Source organism: Panicum hallii, chromosome 4, assembly GCF_002211085.1.
Source record: "Panicum hallii strain FIL2 chromosome 4, PHallii_v3.1, whole genome shotgun sequence".
Lineage (NCBI taxonomy): Eukaryota > Viridiplantae > Streptophyta > Magnoliopsida > Poales > Poaceae > Panicum > Panicum hallii.
In genome coordinates this window covers 49,498,692-49,517,280 of record NC_038045.1, presented here as the reverse complement: position 1 = coordinate 49,517,280, position 18,589 = coordinate 49,498,692, and the positions used below count along the sequence as shown (strand labels likewise).

Genomic DNA, 18,589 nt, shown 5'->3' with positions numbered 1-18,589 from the left:
TTTTTACCAAAATTTTTTCTTTGAATGGAACATTTTTCTTAGTGCTTTGAAAAATTCCTTTTTTGTTCTGAACATATTTTTTTGTTAGCTTGGAATATTTTTCTTGGTGATCAAAACAATTTCTAAGTTCTACTGTAATATTTTTTTCTCTCTTCTAAACATATTTTGTGAAACAAAAATATTTCTTGAAGTTATTTTAGGTATTGATGACACATATTTATATAGAACATATTTTATTTAAGTAGAGCAATTTTCTTTCAAAGCTAGAATACTTTTCATTCAAGTTGGATTATTTCTAAAAGTTTCATTTTTCACTTTTGTAAATTTTGCAATAGAAATTTTTTTTATTTTCTATAGTTTAAGGTGAGACATTGTTTTTTTTGTCATTGTTTTATTTTGACTGAAACAAACATATATAAAGGAATGGGAATAAATCGTTCTATTGTTAATTAGTGGGCTAAAATTCCTATTATTGGACCGTAGTCTAGAAAAGAAAGAATATAATGTTTTTTACTGTTCTACAATGTCAGAGTTATGCGACCAATATATGAGTGGGCTGAAATGTAGAGTGAAAAAAATCCACTATATCCTTTGTCGGCGACACTTCACTGTGAGTGGTGCCTAGGGTTCATAGTTTCTATATGCTGTTATCTGGTTGTGCGAGCATGTAAATAATGGTTATATTTCTTACATCGTCAAGTGGGCCATTAATTGTGGTTTTTGCATCCATGTCACGTAACACTAGTAATTATTTAGCAAACTGACAAATGAGAAGGGCCATGTCTAGGTTTAGCACACAGCACATAGGATTGAGTATTTTGTATGATCATATGGATTGAGTGGCCTGGCGTTCGTGTACGGTTAAGAGCCAAACTAGTAAACACTCCCAAGATATGTTATTAATTTATTACTCATCCGAGACATTTGTGAATGTTGTTATATTAAGTGCCGTATTCCATGTAGTGTGTGATGTTCGTGCTAGTTTTTCTCTCTCTTGAATACGCATGAGATGCGTATCTTTTTATTAAGAAGTAAGTAATGTTCATGCTAGAATAACTAGCAGTAATGTTCTCGAATATGCAGTAATATGCTAGACAACCCGCGGCCGCCGCGGGCGACGCGCTGGCCAAGGCGCTCACGGCCCTCGCCGACGGCCGTGCGGGCACCGTGCCGACCAGAGACGCCGACGCCGCGTGCGCGCTGGCCATGGTGCACAGGGCGCTCACCGCCGCGTGCGAGGCGCCGCGCGGCTCGCTGGCCGCGGCGCCCCAAGCCCTCGCCGCCGCGTGCAAGGCGGCGCGGGGCACGCTGCTCGGGAACGCCAGCGCCGCCGTGGGCGAGGCGGCGCCGGCCGCAGCGCCCAGCAGATCCCCCGGAGCACCCATCAACGCAACCCCCGCCGCGTGCATTCTGGCCTTCGAGACAGGCTTCGGGGGAGGCAGAGGCCCTCGCCACGGCGTGCGCCCTGGCAACCAGCGCGCACCTCCTCCGCGTGTCTATATATAAATAAATATATAAATAAATAAGTATGTACACACAGTAGTATACTGATACGGAGAGTAGCTACAAACGAGTGTATATATATATGAACAAATTCCCCCACCACTAGCATAAATTGTGTACCGGTTACCAACACATTTGAGTTCTTCGAACCACAACAGCAATCAGTTCGAAAATGTTCTCTTTCTCTTGAGCATTTCCAGTATCAATTCCGGTTTCCTACATTCTTTACTTTCCACGCAACGTGGTGAGAAGACGCTATCTATCCTAGAGCTAATGCCGCCAACACGAGCTGTATTTTTGTTGAGTTCCTTTGGCTTAGTTGAATACTTCATGATCTTCAGCCTTTTCCGCCCCAGACCCGCAGAGATCTTCAGAGATCCAGCATCCCTATCTGTGTGCTTGGTTCTTTTCTTCGATGTTGGCAATGCAAGCCTGCTCGAAGTGTCGATTTCTTCACGTGCAATGGCTTTGTCAGTACTGCTGGAGCTATTATGATCCTTTCTTCTATCCATCAACAATCCATCCAACTTAGGACCTAAGCAACCAGAGTGCAGACTTATCTTGATATTTGCTTCTGCTCTGCAAGCTGATGCTGTTGCAGCTGAAATGACATGATGCGGGTGATTGAGTGCCACTTGAAGAAGTCGCTGCTTCTGTCTAAAGGGGCCATCACTGATGAGCTGGCTCATGTTCAGACACTCGAGTATCTTGAGCCAAAGTTTCTCAAGCTGGTAAATGATTTTTCCTTGTTGCATTTCACAGTACAATGTGGCAGATAAAGAGAACCACTCAGTAAGTTGATCTCCAATAATCTGCAAGGACGAAATGGTGTATTCATGCAGTTAGGCATAAAGTATATGTGCTTGTCAAATGAAGCTGACCCTCATAGAAAAATTAGGAGCTATATAAGTAAATTATTCTGGAAATATGCGCAAACCTCGAAAAGAAGAAGAATATGTTTCTTTAATATGGCATGACCAACAAAATTGGATAAAGATTGAAAAAACCTGAAGCAAAGCCAAGTTAAAGAAGGAATGAGATTAACTCAGGTGTTCAGTTGATAGCAGCTTACAGCCATTAAAACCAACAAACAAGACTGCAATTTTGTAAATCTGTTCAATTACCTGCTTGTGACTTGGTGCTGTCCAGTTGGATTTGCTTTGAAACCAAATATTGAAAACCTCATAAATCTGCATATATCATCAAATGCTTGGAGATTATTGAAACAGATTGAGGCCATTGCTATTTTAGATATGATATATTAGGTCTGATTTGTTTAGAAGTGAAGTCAACAAACCTGTTAGCAAGGTTCAAGCAGCTCAAAAGGAGGTTAGGCAGCCTACATCCGGTAAAGTCTTCATTTGTTTCATTCAACTCTTGGTTAGCATATGCCAAAATTTGATCATTCTCTAACAGTCCAATAACTACTTCACCGAGAACAGAAAGGATAGCGGTATTTTCAAACTTCTCTGGGCAATGCTGAATGTTCAATGCCATGTGTTCATCAATAATGTTAACCAAATAGTCATAAAAACCCTCAAAGAAAACCTTGGATGCAGCCTTTGAATTACAGGAGCTTGTACAGAGGGATCTATAAACTTCAACGGCTAATTCCACCTCCAGGTCTTGCATAACAGGAGCACATGAGCTATTTTCAGCATTCCAAAGAACAGATAAGCCCCCAGGGTATAAAAAACTAAAAAACGGATAGCAAAAGAACTGATGGAGCACATTGCAGGAACTTGCTCGGAAACTAGTGTTCAAATAAGAGATAAGTTTCTCATTCAAGTGTTTTGCAACTATGTTCCAGACCATCAACCATTTTAATCTTTGCCTATTAAACATCGGACACATGATCTGCATATACATAAAAGAAACGACAGCATGAAGACTCTTCAGGATATCTGATGAAGAGAGAATAAAAGCCAACTTCTCAGTATCTCCATGCGACAGCTCTCCAGTATACTGAGCTACCATGGACAGAGACAGTGCAGTCGCATAAACTGCTGGAGAAACCATCTCCATGTAAGAAAGTGGTCTGATTCTTGGAAAAGAGACCTTTGGACTGCATTCTGCAGATTGGTTCTCCTTTATGTATTTGATGTCTAAGCATATCTCAATCTTTTCAGAATTTAAAAGAGAATGATCCAACTCCCCCACAATAACTTTCACAAATTGAAGACCAAAATCCAGTAGCATTGCACACTTATTACCACTATGCTTTCCTACATGATCCAGAAACAACTTCGTCTTTACAAACCTGCAAAGATCTGTAATGCAAAGCCTGACTTGTTCACAAGAACCCTTTTCTTTAAGTTCAATTTGAACTCCTACTAGAACAAACCTGAATATCTCTGTTGCAGAATCCATAACAATTAGCATCTTTTCAGGAATCATGTCCTGAAACAGTTCTGGATTCAGAATTGTGCCAAGAATGTCGATCTGAAAATGAAAGCAACCAATTTCCCATGGTAGCCATTTGATATGTTGAGCATTCAGCAAAGCCTTGAGATGCATGCAAGATTGGGCAACCAAGTTCTGATTCACTGGAGTACACAAATCCTCTCTGTGCCTGCTTTTTGATGAACTAAAATCATGAAAAAGACTCATGCAAAATGACCACAGTGGCTTGTTCTGATCATTGATTCCAAATGAGAAAATTATTTTGAGTATTGGCCCAAAAGCAGCCTCCAGTATGGGTAAATGATTGATCAAATTACCGAGTCTATGTAGAAGGTAATTCCATGTACTCAAACAAGAAGAGCTCAGAACAATATTACGACTCCTCGAAAGAACTCGACATAAAGGCACCATAATTAACCTTGTTCTTTTCACCTGAGCAGTTGCATGTTCTCTGGGTTCTAATGGGGCAACCACAGTTTCTTGACCCACAGATTCTGAAGCCTGAGATGGAAAAAATGCATCTACCAAATTTCTCCAGGAAACCTGTGGATCTGAAATGACTATCATAATGTAATAGAGAATTCATGTTACTAGAAAAGTTACTGTGCATCATTAAAAGAAAAAATAGTGTAAACCTACCATCGTAGCAATCTGAACTTGTGTGTCTAGATCGATGAACATCTGTTCAGGAACCTTTAGCAGTTTATTAAGTAGAGGTCTATTATTCACTGCATCTGTACCAAGTAAAGATATGATCCATCCCCATGACCTCACTGCTTGAACTTTCTTCGAAGGATCATCAAGCATACTCATCATGCGGCAGAGAAGCTTTCGCTCAAGGTCTAAAGCTACAGCCTATACAGAAAGCATCAAAATGAAGCTAAACTGAGAAAATAATCACCAGATGAGCTCATAAGAAACTGAATTATTACAGCAAGTAAAACAGATGAAATATACAAAGTTGCAGGGTCACAGCAGTGAATCATTCAATAAACCAAATCCAGGAAACAAAAGAGGTATCTAAAACAATTCACATATGAAATGCCATACAAACTCTAGTATAAAAACAAACATTCTGCGATGTATGCGTTCTCTAAATTAATCTAATAATGATAGTTTCCATCTTGTGTTGGTACATGGCTTCCATAATCATTTTAGACTATAAGTAATAAAACTACAGGGATTTCAATACTATAAACTAAAGGAGGAAATGCTTGTGTAGCTCCCAAGCCCTATGAATATGATGTTAAGCCTTCTTAACGCTGATATGTTGTTGATGGCGAATTAGTTCAGTGTCATTTTACTCATTTTTACCGAAGCTACACTGTGGTTACTATATTGTGTCACAAGGACATTAATTTCACTAATTGGTCAAACTAAAGCAATTCAGCTGAATTTCTTTAGCATTCTAGCCACATCAAGAAAAATGTGTACGAATTAGGACTTATCCATATGAAGCTGCTCGAGTTTATCACAAAGTGTTACCTAATTTCTTTATACCTTTGAGTGACTGTATTAAAGTAGTTGCACCCAGGTAGTCAGGTACTTGGGTTGGTTTACACACTAACAAAAAGTTAATCTGTTTAGAGAAAAATAAAATTCCTCCACAGTGTGCATATATCCAATGAATTTGCATACAATAGACAAGTAGTTACTTACCAGATAGATCAAACTGTGAATTAAACACAATTGTAGTAACAACAATCTTTCAATTACCTTGGAAAGAAGTGGTTGAGGTGGTAGGATAACACATGAAACTTTAATGAGGCATCTTTCTGCCATGTCCCTTTCTGGTTTATCAGCACTTAAGAGTCTTCGGTATATTGGTGGAACCCATAAGCTTGATAACTCCCTCATTCTTTTGTGACTTTGACAAGCAAGCTTCATGATAGCCTTCAATAGAAGTTTCCAAAAAGGCAGCACTCCCAAGTTATATTGAAAGATTACACGATAACACAAGAGAACAAAGATCAAGGTATATATTAAGTAGTTGTCTTGCAGTCTATGGTACATGAGAAAAGTACCTACAGATATGACTCATATAACATGATTTTACATCATTTTAGGCAAATTTTGATGAAATTAGAAGCATCATGAAGGAATATGGCTGTTCAATAATGGATGCTGCGAAGCAGTTATTTTACAGCAAAAATTTGATTGCTAGTTCAACATGCTAGACACAAAAATGCAATGACATAGAACATAATTTACGTGTGCAGAATAACCTGAGCTGCCTCAAATGTTGTTGACAAGGAACCAAATGGATTGTCGAGTGCATGAACAATAGCAGTAACCACTGGGTATGCTCTATCCTCTATAATCGATGGTTCCAACTGCTGAACAGAGACGCACCAGATTCCCAAATTACAAACAGACTGCAATATCAAATTTAAGAGGAGAAAATGGGAATCATTTTGGACTTCAGTTAGCTAAAAAAACTGTACCAAAACACATATTGTTCACATAAAAATTGAGCGCCTTCAGCACTTGACAGAAAAAAATGTTTGGCCAGATCTACCTTCATCCGAGTATTCATGATTAGCTGCACCAAGGTATCCAATACAGCCTGGGCCATCTGGGCTGAAGGATAAGATAAATATATTATTCGCTATGCTCAATAAAACAAATGTGCAGTGCCTACAGCTCATCATGTATGAGGGCAAAATGGGTTTGACCCCATAGATATATACCGGTGGCATTCTAGGAAATGTGTGAAAACAGATAATATGGTCAGGTTGATTCTCTGACAAATAAAAGTCCAAACAGTTAATGATGTTGGCTGGCAAAATGATGATGCTATCTCAAAGAAAATCGTACAGATAATATTCTAAAACGAAAGAAGCTCAGTTAATTGTAGAGCACTAATCGAAAGCAAGAGTTTTAGACACGTGAAGTCCTCAAACATTCAGGTGGGTTCAGATGCGTAACCTTGTATTCTAAATACATGTGCGCAATGCCGCAAAGGGGTGAGTTTTTAAACATAAAAACCACACTGCTAAAGGCCAATATACTTCTCAATGAAAAGCAATGCCTCCATGTTCACAACATAGGCTTCCTCCCACCGAGCAACTCGCACAAATTTCGGTGTGAACTTTGCTGAATCGAATTAGTTTACCGTCGATCTGTTCACCGATTCAAATTGTGCTCAACCACCACTGAGCATTTAACCGAAGAAATGCGGGCACGGGGAAGTGCTAGTACCTGAGATGGTAGAGACGAGGACGGGGTGGTAGAGCGCGAAGCCGAGGCACTTGAGCGCGGGGGCCGCGACGGCCTCGTCAGGGTCGGCCGCGTCGCGGAGCAGGAGCGGGAGGAGGGGCGAGGGGAGCTCGGCGGCGAGGTCCGCGGCGGCGGAGGGGTCGTCGGCGCAGCCGCGCTGCAGGTGGAGGAGCCACGCGTACGCCGCAGCGCGGTCGGGCTCCGCCGCGATCTCCGCCACCTCACGCGCCACCGACGGCGGCGGCGGCATGGTCGCGGCGCGGAGGTCTAGGGTTTGGTTTTTGGCGCGAAGGGTGGAGGGCGGATTTGGGCGCGCGAAGAGGAGTGGCGCGACAGTTGGGGTGGAGGGAAGCCGTGTGTAACGAGGCGAGGCGGAGATGCGGAAAGAGCACAGAGGATTACGCCAACCCAAAGCGGAAGCGGATTGCACATGAGGTTCCACAGACCACAGGTGATCGGGTTCCACAGGAGAGCCCGGTACGTGAGGACCATGAGGTGCGCGCCGTCGGTAGCATCAAAACAACGCGTCGACGCGGCGAGCTGGCCGCCGCAGCGCCCGCAGCCCTGGACAAGGCGTACGTGCGAGCGGATGGCATGTTGCTTTACTTCGCGATTGGTTCATGAGTTCCTTCAATTCCTACGTGGAATGGAATGTAAGCGTGCATGAGTGGACTTTGTATCTCAAGTCGGTTCGTTGCCCTTGCCTTGTCCTGTCCCATGTGTGCGTGATTTATTTGGTTTTTTTTCTTACGAAACACGGTGCAGTTATATTCGCTCACTTTTTAGTTCCCTTCGCTGATAGCAGAGAGAACAAGGCGGAGCTCAGTTAGGGTCACAGTAGGCTCCGGCCTCCTTGCCAATCATAAATTTCTGAAGAATTTAGAACATATATGTATCGTGTGCATGCTAATTTTGCATGGCTGCATGCATACTTCACACCCATCTCTCATCTATTGAGTCTATTAAAGATATAAAAATTAACTCAGCTAATTGAATCTGTGAAATGCTCACGCTCCGCCTACAACTCGACGACAATCTTGTGAACCCTCTCCCCGGGCATCTCCTCCAGCTGCAAAACCACCAGCCCAGACGAAGAGTCGTAGGAGAACTCCATCTCAGATGAGCCCAGCATGCACCTCCTTGGCCTGACAGAAGAGTAGGCGCCGAACCTGCCACACCCCTTCACCTCCATGCACACCAATCCGACGGCCTCCTCTGACCTACAAGCAGCAGAGCCGCCGTCGCCGAGAAGCTTTCCCCCGTCGAGGAGGTGGTAGGTCAGGCCTTCCACCGCCGCGCCGCTGTTGAACATGTCGACCAGCCCGATCGGGGCGAACCTGAACCCGGCTGCCAGGTCCTGCAATGGCGCGATCCATGGTCCCCGTCAGTTAGTTCGGTCAAGAAATGGTGATCAAAATTGTCATGTGAGAGGTTGATTCGAGACATTTGGCGTTGGGTGCTGACCTTGATCGGCGACACGGTGAGGATGTCTTGCTCGAGGACCTTGAGGGAGACGGGCAGCGCCGCGCCGTCGGGGAGGACGACGAGGTCGCCACTGCCGTGGCGGTACACGGCGCAGTCGCCGCTCCACTGATCGGGGTCCGTCGCGGCCTCGGAGATGAGGTGGACGTCGCTGCCCTTCACGCCGCAGGTCAGGGCGCCGGCGCCGGCGTGGTGGAACATGATCTTCTTCTCCACGAAGCTCCACGCCGCGCCCTGGCAGTTGTACACGCCGAGGACGCCGGTGAACTTGTTCATGTTCCATATCTTGAGCAAGCTGCACGGCAAGAGCAACGTCAGAGACCACAACAAAGCAGAGCACCATTGGCGCATGTGAACAAATCGAAGTGCGGTGAAGCGGAGGGTACTTGTCTCACACCTGACGCCGTCGCGTGCCGGGTCGGTGAACAGGCAATCCTTGGTCGGCCGGCCAGGCAGGCGCGCGCGGAGCACCGAGCCGTCCGGCAAGACGATCTTCTTCAGCAGCTCGAAGTCGTGCTTCCCGGGGGCATCACTGCAAATTCATCACCATGAACACCATCAAACTTCCAATTACAAAACATAAGCATGAACAATGCTGAAGATTAATGAAGGGGGATGAATTGATCGCAACCTGACATAGACGGGGCCGCCGCTGATCGCACGGGCCGAGCCGTGGTACTCGCCGGCCGGGTGGAGGGAGTGGAACATGTCCCAGTCCGGCAGCATGAACTCGCCGAGGAACACGCTGTTGTACGCCACCGCGGCGATGTGGATCGTGTGCGACGCCGGGTCCCTCGGGAAGAAATCATCCGACGCTCTCACCACCGCCGTCTGCTTCGAGCTGCCAATTCGACACACGGCACGCCAGGATCAAACTGGTCAAAAAATCCGTGAAAAACAGACTACGAAATTCGCGGATGGGAATTGTTCCGGCTGATGCAGTACCAGTAGAGGGCGTCGGTGTTGTGGCTCATGCACGCGATGATGCCGTTCTCCGGGAAGTTCTTGGCGACCGACGCGTCGAGCGCCTGGTGGTACTGCCTGGTGAGCTGCGCGCGGCCGCCGTGGCCGGCGCCGAGCGTCTCCAGGATGCACTGCTCGTCCACCTTGACGCCGTCGACCCCGGCGGCGGCGAGATACGCGTGCTGCTCGTCGTAGAAGCGGTACACGGCGCGGGGGTGCATCAGGCCGACCCCCTGGGCGGTGATCCAGTCGGTCGTCATGCCGGGATCGTTCTCGGCGACGCCCGGCGAGATCCTGGGGAACTGCATGCTGGAGCGGTAGCGCTCCATCCCGGCGGCGCCCGGACGGACGCCGCCCCAGTAGCCGGTGATGGCGTGCCAGACGAAGACGTACTTGAGCCCGTGCTCCTCCTTCGCCGCGCGCACCACCGTCTTGATGCCGGCGGCCGGGTCGTCGACGTTCTGGAACTTGCTGTTCTCCCGGATACCGGTGAGCCGGGGAAGGCGGGGCTGCTTGGCCTCTCCGGCTTGGTCGTCGGGGGTGGGCTGGTCCGTGCCAACGGACTGCCAGCCGTCGTCGATGATGACGAACTTGGGCGGCGCGCTGCCGGCGACGAGGCTGCGGAGCCCGGCCTCGACGCCCTCCTGCGTGACGTCCTGGTAGAAGGCGTCCCAGGTGCACCAGCCGAAGTAGTCCACGATGCCCGGGAGCTTCTTCTCGGCGCGGACCCGGAACGTCTTGAGCGCGGACCTGGCGCCGGCGACGGCGCCGGCGACGGCCGCGAACGGGTCGGACTCCGCGGCGCCCACGAAGAGCGCGCGGTCGAAGGACGCCGCGCGCGTGTCGTCGTCCCCGCTCTCGACGCAGAGCTCCAGCGCGTCGCCCGCGCCGCCCTGGAGGCTGGCCCGGAACGCCCCCTCCACGAGCGGGAGGAACACGACGTACGCCGCCTCCGCGTCCTCGCCGCCGGCGCCCCTGGACTCCGCGAGGAGGAACTGCGTCTCGTGCGGGACGTCGCCGCCCTTCTCCCCCATCCGCTGCGACATCCACCACAGCTTGCTCCGGAAGCACGCCATGAACCGCACGCCCCTGCCCAATCGCAAAATTGAACGCCAAAATCGGACCCAATGCCTACGGAATGGATCGAAAAATGTCATTTCTCTCGTGTTCTCGGGTCCAACCCCAAACCTTAAGGCGCCGAGGGAGATGACGTGGCGTGAGGCCGGCTCGGCGAGGTCGGCGCCAACGAAGACCCCGTCGACCGCTCCCCCCGCTGCCGCAGAGGACGCCGCCACGGCGGCTGGCACGCCGGACAGCACCGTCCTCCCGCCGACCGACAGCGTGCCGCCGGCGAGCTTGACGGATGATGCGATCGTCATCTCCTCTTCGCCGACCTAAGCGACCTTACTCCGTGAGTTGGATAGCGAGATGCTTGGCAAGGATACCAGGAGAAGAGGGTGGCCGGGAACGGGAAAGGCGCGTATATATACGCCGCAGCAGCAGAGGCGGCGGCGGCGAGCGGAATCATCCTGCGCGCCAAATGCGCCATCACCATCACGGAGACACGGGCGTCCGCGGCTGATCGATCTGCTACCACTTGCTAGTTGAGATGGGTTAGTGATGGCATGATGTCAGCCACCCATCAGTGTTGTGTCGCTATGGACTTATCGCTAACTCCAGCCAATCATTCGATTCTGAAATGCCATAATCAGAGACAAAGCATCACTGGTAATAGTAACCATAAGATAGTTCCTCGTCCCGCGTGAACTAATAAGATAGTTCCATATGCTTATTTTTTTCTTTTCGTGTAGAAAAATCTATCTTGCCCTGATCAGAAACCAAGCAAGAAACCGCAAGAGGGAAGAAACTCATTTCTGATCCTTCACGTTTTTCTGTTAAAAATCAACTTAAGGAACTCACGGTCGGGAAAAGACTGTATATGTTTCTTCGTTTATCTGCAGATTCTCTGACAGAGTTATTTCTCAGTTTCTGAACCTTCAGTACTGCAGCACAGTAGCAAAGCAATCACTCGATCAGCTTTGCGCCTCCTCTTCACCGATCACCATTTTCCTTTCGTCGGTTTACCCTCATTGCATGCGCACTTTGCCTACTGTGTTATGACGTGTACTCTCAGAAAAGCACGTGTGTAGGGGACAAGTGTCCGAGCAATGCAACGCAATGGTAATAACTTGTTAATTTTGCTGCCATTGCTTGCATGCACCCGCTGGAATACCAGTTGCGCAGTATATCTATCAGAATGGCCACCATTTCCCTCTAGAGATCCACAACCAATGTATTCTTTTAAAAGAAAAGAAAGAAGAAGAAAAAAGTCAATACTAAATTTGCTAAAATGAACTAGAATGCATGCCACTTTATTAATTTAACGGAAATGGATTAACTAAAATAGCCATGTAATTAATTAGCTGCCACGTACCCACTGGTGGGTCAGCTCGCTAGTACAATTTTTATCCCACTTCCTATGCTTCGACAGTACAGATCAGTTTATTTTATTAAGCTTTTAAGTCGATCCAAATAAGCCAATGAGACACAAACTTGCATCCCTAGCACGGTAACACCATCCACAGCTATTGATGGTAAAATATCTTAAATTTAATCTAGATAATCTCTTATATAATTCAATTTTGAGCTAAAAGTACGCTAAGATCATGATCCGTTACCATATCTATCCATATCTACAGTAGAACTGGAGGGGGAGCGCTTCAACAATCATGGACCGCTGATAGCACTAGCGCCACAGTGCGGCGGGCATGGCGCCTCTGCGGTGCTGGGACCACCGGCTCTAATCAACCGCATGACGTTTTATTTATATCTTCAGATATTCATCATCATTTCACGAATGGCTGAATCTGCCGCAGCCCGCTTGCCTCCGTCCGTGCAAGAGCAGGTACAATAACGTAGTCAGCTGTCTATAAACCTTATTTTATTATATTTATGCTAAGGTGGAGGAGAGAAGAGAGAAGAGAGAGAAGGAGCTGGCTGTAGGATAGTAGCCAGCTCATAACTGGCTATAGCACAAATTCCCAGACTGAGGTGAGAGAATGAGAGTATGCAAGTGGGTCTAATATTAATTACGCAACACTCTTTTAGCCAACATAATAGCCAATCTATTATATTTGTTAACTACAATATTAATTTTAGATGACATAGCAAACTCTTGTAGTCGGCAGCGGGCTAAACTACTGTTCTTGCTTGCTCTAGAGTGCCCCAGCCGCCGGCCGCCGCCGCGACCGCCATTGGCGAAATATCCGATCCGATCCACCATAAACAACTCGCCACTCGTCCGTCCAGCCGCGGCCGCCGCCGCCGCCCATCACGAGCCGACCTAGCCGCGTCGCCAATCACCATGGAGCACTCAGGAAACCGCCATTGCAGGCGGCATGCAGGTCCACCTGGAACAGCACAGCCATGCAGCTTGTCCTCTCGTGCAGGTGCGTGCCGGCATGGACGCCGCGAAGAGACAAGCGGGATGGGGCACCACGTCGCCATCAGAGATGGCCAACTCAGCGCCAAGAGAGCGCTGGGAGCGAACGAAAATATCCGCGCCCGCCCGTGCATCTCCCGATCGTTCAGCTCGAGGTCGGCATCGCCGAGATATTTTTCTTCTTCTCTCCCGAAAGTATCCTAAGCGAGATGCGCACCTCATGCAGCCCTGTTACAGCAACCGTGCACGCATGTGATTATGTGAATGCCTGCAACAAAGTTTGGTTGCTGTTTGTTTTTCCGATCATGCCAAGCTTTTTTTTTCTTTTCTTGTCTGAAGATCTTTTGGTTCCCGCCGTAGCTGTAGCTTTCAAAGGGCCACCACTTGCGATTGCTGATTAGCTTCTTCTAGCCTAGTATATATAACCAGCGTTGCAAGTGACCAGCCCAGCTAATGATTGTTTACAGGGACCCAAGCCACCGTCTCAACATGGCGAAATCACTCGTTGCTAGGTTCAATACCAACAACAGTGTCTCAAGTGACAGGAACAAGAAGCACGGTGACATTATTAATGAGATCCAGACAATGTTCCCCGTGAAGGAGAAGCATCAAGTAATCCGCTTGTATGTTGATCTTATGGTGGAGATGATGCCAAGTGGCACCGGTGATGGCTCCTACCATTCTGCGACAGCGAGTAGGGACCTTGTGAACAACTTTGAAATTCGTCTAGAGGATTCTGCGATGGACAACATGGGCATGCTGCTTGGTTATCAAACAATGGAGACATGGGTTATGAGGGTGGCACAGGAGGTGCCGCGTAGGCAGCCCGCTCCTCGGATGGAGAGGGCACGCACCAGGTTTTGGACCAAGGTGTAGCACATATTATTGTCCTAGATATTCTTATATCCTCTTACATACACAAGTTGTGGTATTTTATCTATTTTGGACCATGACAGACATGTTCATCCTAAACCTTGCGCTAATGCAGGCAATTCCTTCATGGTTTGCAAGTGTATGGCCGTGAAGACTGAAAGAACATCTCTAAGTACTTTGTCACCACTAGAACACCATTGCAAGTCTCCAACCATGCCTAGAAGTACTTTCGAAGGCTGGAGAATCCTACTCGTAGGCAACGCTATAGCATCAACGACGTCAGCCTCTATGATGCCGAGCCTTGAGCTCAAAATAATACTTCCAACAGGGAAGGATTCAGCTTCGCCAGAGGTGCCTACAACCCAAGCCGCTATGGTTCCAGTGGCCAGCACGCCACAATGAACAACTAGTCTCCAGCAGTCACCCATCCTTTACGGCGCCAACCGGTCCAGCGCAAGCGGCCGCGCACCAGCAGCCAAGCGGCCGCTTGCGCTGGTGACCAACATATTGGGGCTACTAATTCTTCCACGGCTCCGATGATGGAGGAGGATGGGGGCTAGTGAGCGGTTTGGTTTGCCGGTGATCAACTTGGGAATTTATTTCACGACCAAATAATGAATATGGACATGTTCTAAGTGATGGATATGGTCTAGTATCCAAATAAGATGGATGGCAACCTAAATAGTTGAAGAAAATAATATATTTGTGGGTAGAGTTTAGTATTACTCCTACTAATAACCGGGAGTAAATAATAATTTTATAGCGATAACCATGGTGACTTGCTGCATCGATGTGGTACCGCTACATGTATCTCTTCATGTATTATGATTTGTTTTATAATTGTAGTGCTCGTGTCGTTTGTTTAATATATCAACAATGTTTATATAGGCCTTATTGCTAGCTTGTACTTAGTATATTTTTATGTTCATTATAGACTAGCACATCTTCAACCTCAGGCTGGCTTCGGGTGCGGCAACATCCACACCGCCACGTGCGCTCCGAGTACGAGTAGCACGCCAAGACACAGTGCACAAGCATCGACACTGCAACGTCCCCTTCGTCCATTAGCGCAGAAGAGGAAAAAAAACATCCGAATTCAGAGTTCAGACTTTGGAAGTGCAGACTATCTGAATATTTTTAGGCGAACGCTTTTGGTCAGGGAATGGAATACCGACCACACCCTGTCCCCTGACCAATGACCATAGAACACGCCAGCCAAAGCCGCCTGCCCAGAGGAGCACGATGACAGGCAGCCTCGGCAAAGGAAGCTTGGCACCTGCCACTGCCGGGCGCCGCGGTCGGAGGCTCTAGGCGCTGCCCCACCTGCCCGGAGCTTCAAGAAGGTTAAGAGGCAGGCGGACGCGGCGGAACAGGGAGCTGGAGCTTCACAGCGGGGCCGGTGAGCTTTGCTTAGTTTGGTGACGCGACGGCGGCCGTCCAGAAGCAAATGGCGGAGAGGATTGTTCTCAGGGAACATAGGTAGAACAGGGCTTATTCGAAAAATATAGGATTGTTATTTTACAGAAAGATTCCAGTTTGGATCGCAATTAATAATCACGGTTCAAAATAGGGATATGTTTAAAAACTACGAATCTTGTATTTTACATGAGCACTCCTAATTTGGACCGCGATCAGTAATCACGATCCAAATCAGAGGTATACATAAATTATGAATGCACTACTTTACATAAACACCTAGTTTGGATCGCGATCCGGGGTTAATATGTACAATTCCATGCCGGGCAACGCCATCCGCCGGAGACCTGGGAGGCGGCGAGGGGAGCGGGGGGCAAGGAGCACGCTTGTCCTCGACGACGACAGGCTCGGGAACTCTCCGGCGGCGGAATACGTCACCGCGTGCGCCCGTGCCCCTGCGACGCAGGCAGGGCCGCGCGCTCGGGTGCGGCAGGCGCGCCCACAGGTGGCGCAGCATCCACGCCGTCGTGCGCAGGCGCAGCGTGCTGGAGTTGCCGCCGCAACGGCCCCTGCTCGCAAGGAATGCAGAAGAAAGTAAAGCTGCCGGATGTCAAGGCATCGCGTACTGCGACCTGTGCGCCGCCAGCCCGCCACCAGCGACCCCGCCGTGGACTTCGGCTTCATCGAGTTACCGGGCGAGTGCCGGCTTAAGCAGGAGCTGAGGAGCAGACGCTGAGGGCGAGGGACCAGTCGACCTAGAGCAGGGCAGACGCAAACCCTGCATTTGACGAAGAGAACCCTGGCATACCACCTCGACGGCGCCGCCGCGTGGGCAACGCACTCTGCTTGAGCCGGGAGCTGCTTATCCGTGATCAGCGAGCGCAGCACAGCGTCCCCTCGCACGGAGTGCTCACTGCTCTCCGAGTGGTGCGCCCGCACGGGGGAAGCTCAGGCATGGACGCTGCAATGTCCCCTTTTGTCTCCATTAACGCAGAGGAGAAAAACATCCCAATTCGGAGTTCAGATTTGGAAATGCAGAATGTCTGAATATTTTTGGAGCTCCAAGTTAACTCAGAATGTCTGACATACCTAGTTCGGAGTTCAGAATGTCAGCATGTCTGAATATTTGTCTGACATACCTTCCTGTACGCACTCTTCCTTCGTAATACATATTTGTTGCTTTTATTTAGGAAATGCAGAAGAGGAGAACCCAATCAACATTGCTACACTGATTCTCAACTGATGGGTGCATTTGACACAATCAGGGCTGACGGCTGGGGATGGTGCAGCACGTTTACTATAAAGAACTCTCGAGAGCAATGTACTGATCGTCCAATGGCAAGTTTTGTTTCAGTTCCCCATAGAATGTCAGCCGATCAATCGGCAAAGGTACGGACAAATTCGGTTCAGATAAATAAGAAAGTGCCATGCCACACTCTGACGACCAACTGAAGGAACATAAAAACCTCAGCGGTGGAAATGGTCTAAGAATGCAACATGAGGTTGGGAGAGCGGAGGGCAAAACAGCTCGGTGTATGACATTGAATGATGCCTGATGCGCGCGTACTTCATAAGCTGTAGAAAATATGTTGTGACTCGTGATGATTTATCATTGTTGATTAATCCGGCAGGATCGGTCGTATTAATTTTCAGAACCTGCCATTTTTCTACAAAATTATGAAGCAAATAAGAAAGTTAGTAAGCCATCTATCGTAGATAGAAGAATGGGCAGATCTTCTCTGACTTGTGAAAAATTTGCAGCACAAATGGAAAACCAAGCATATTTTCCTGCGACAATGATGTACGCATATGCAACATTAGGCTGCAAGCTGAATCGTCGGTTGTTGGGAGTAGACGATTTCTTTCGCACGCAAAAGTTCAGTTAAATGAACAGAGTAGAAGGTATCATCGTGAGAAGAGCATAATAAACACAACACGCAAAGGAAGAAGAGGCTGAAGAGATTCGGTTGACAGAGGACTAAAATTGTAGTTGAACCAGCGGTACAAAATGTGTGATGCTGAATAATGGTACTCATGAGCCGGCTGCTCCTAGTGCCTTCAACTAGTAAAGCCAACGGCGAGTATCGTCAACACCCATTTTCAGTTGCCTCTAAAATCTCAAATCATACATGTTATGGGAGTAGGCAAAATGATAGCTTTGCATGATTGGTTGGAGGCAGACCTGTTGGAACCAACCGATACAGAACACAAAGGCACTTGTATTTGAATCCAGCCAAAGACCCAGAGTCCAGTTAGTTAAATAATAAAAGCGTTGTAGGGACCATCAGAAGTGATATAATATATGAATAATGTGTCTCGCTGGAATGAAAATCAAGTGAGAAGAGCTCGGCATTTTCACAAAAGAAAAGCATGAAGAAAGCAAAGAAATTCAATTATCGGAGGACTAAAATTTTAGTTGACCCAGCAGTATAGAAAGTGCGATGCTCAATGTTGTACCTCCTGATGAGCAGGGTGTTCCCAATGCCTTCAACTAGTAAAGTGATGACAGCATGAAGAAAATGGTGATACTACTTCGCTGTACAGTAGAACCAGTAGTGCAGCAACCATGATGCTGGATTTGTGCAATTCATGAAGAAAATAGTAATGCCTTATACCATTTCAGAGGCTTGATTTAGAAATCGTAGGTTCACGTAAACTGTTGCTCCCTTGTAAGTTAATTGGAAGATAATAGAAGGTAAGGTCACGAGCTTGCAACCTAATTCAGCTTTTAGAGTTCTGAATTTAGCAATGTTGATTTATCCATCAGGATCAGATGTTTTTAGGACCTTCCGTTTTTCAATAAAATTGTAAAGGAGAAAAGCAGCTAATGAACCACATAACTGTGCATCTTAGATTGAAACAATGATTATCTGGCAGCATCAGATGTTTTCACGAGAAAGTGCGAAGGAGATAAGCAGCTTACGAAGCAACATAGCCGTGCATCTTATATGTTGATTTATCCTGTAGGAAACGATGTTTTTAGGACCTTCCATTTTTCAATAAAACTGTGAAAGTGAAAAGGCAGCTTACTGAACCACGTAGCTATGCATCTTATAATAAATTCATATTGTTTTGTTCGGTAGGATCGTATATATGTTTTCAAGACCTTCTATTTTTCAATAAAATTGCAAAAGAGATAAGCAACATATTAAAGCACATAACTGTGCATCTTATATTGAAGAATGACTGTAAGTTCTTTTGTGACTTCTGAAGACTCTGGACAACTAACGCACACACAACTAAGCTGTGTTGGCTTCCTGAGATCATCAAGACGCCCTTTCTTTTTGT

General features: G+C 47.3%; 2 protein-coding genes across 6 annotated transcripts; both read right to left on the bottom strand.

Moving 5' to 3' along the window:
- Positions 1-1,563: 1,563 nt before the first annotated feature.
- On the bottom strand, positions 1,564-7,531 carry LOC112890780. Of its 3 annotated transcripts, XM_025957638.1 has the most exons (10): positions 7,108-7,125; positions 6,835-7,028; positions 6,425-6,486; positions 6,132-6,281; positions 5,623-5,799; positions 4,546-4,761; positions 2,801-4,449; positions 2,628-2,693; positions 2,441-2,510; positions 1,564-2,315 (listed from the first exon to the last, which is right to left on the bottom strand). In XM_025957638.1, the coding sequence occupies exons 3-10, from the start codon at positions 6,479-6,481 to the stop codon at positions 1,665-1,667; spliced, it is 3,036 nt and encodes a 1,011-aa protein (XP_025813423.1). In that variant the 5' UTR covers positions 6,482-6,486; positions 6,835-7,028; positions 7,108-7,125; the 3' UTR covers positions 1,564-1,664. The 3 variants fall into 3 exon arrangements, with proteins under 3 accessions (XP_025813423.1, XP_025813424.1, XP_025813422.1); XM_025957637.1 differs by lacking the exon at positions 6,835-7,028 and having other exon boundaries at positions 1,612-2,315; positions 7,108-7,531; XM_025957639.1 differs by lacking the exons at positions 6,425-6,486; positions 6,835-7,028 and having other exon boundaries at positions 5,623-6,281; positions 7,108-7,244.
- A 420-nt stretch (positions 7,532-7,951) lies between these two features.
- Positions 7,952-11,034, bottom strand: LOC112890782 (probable galactinol--sucrose galactosyltransferase 6). 3 transcript variants are annotated; one of them, XM_025957642.1, is made up of 6 exons: positions 10,759-11,029; positions 9,553-10,659; positions 9,239-9,448; positions 9,005-9,139; positions 8,590-8,902; positions 7,952-8,482 (listed from the first exon to the last, which is right to left on the bottom strand). In XM_025957642.1, the coding sequence occupies exons 1-6, from the start codon at positions 10,947-10,949 to the stop codon at positions 8,144-8,146; spliced, it is 2,295 nt and encodes a 764-aa protein (XP_025813427.1). In that variant the 5' UTR covers positions 10,950-11,029; the 3' UTR covers positions 7,952-8,143. The 3 variants fall into 3 exon arrangements, with proteins under 3 accessions (XP_025813427.1, XP_025813426.1, XP_025813428.1); XM_025957641.1 differs by having other exon boundaries at positions 9,553-11,030; XM_025957643.1 differs by lacking the exon at positions 7,952-8,482 and having other exon boundaries at positions 8,735-8,902; positions 8,994-9,139; positions 9,553-11,034.
- Between the last annotated feature and the right edge of the window lie 7,555 nt (positions 11,035-18,589).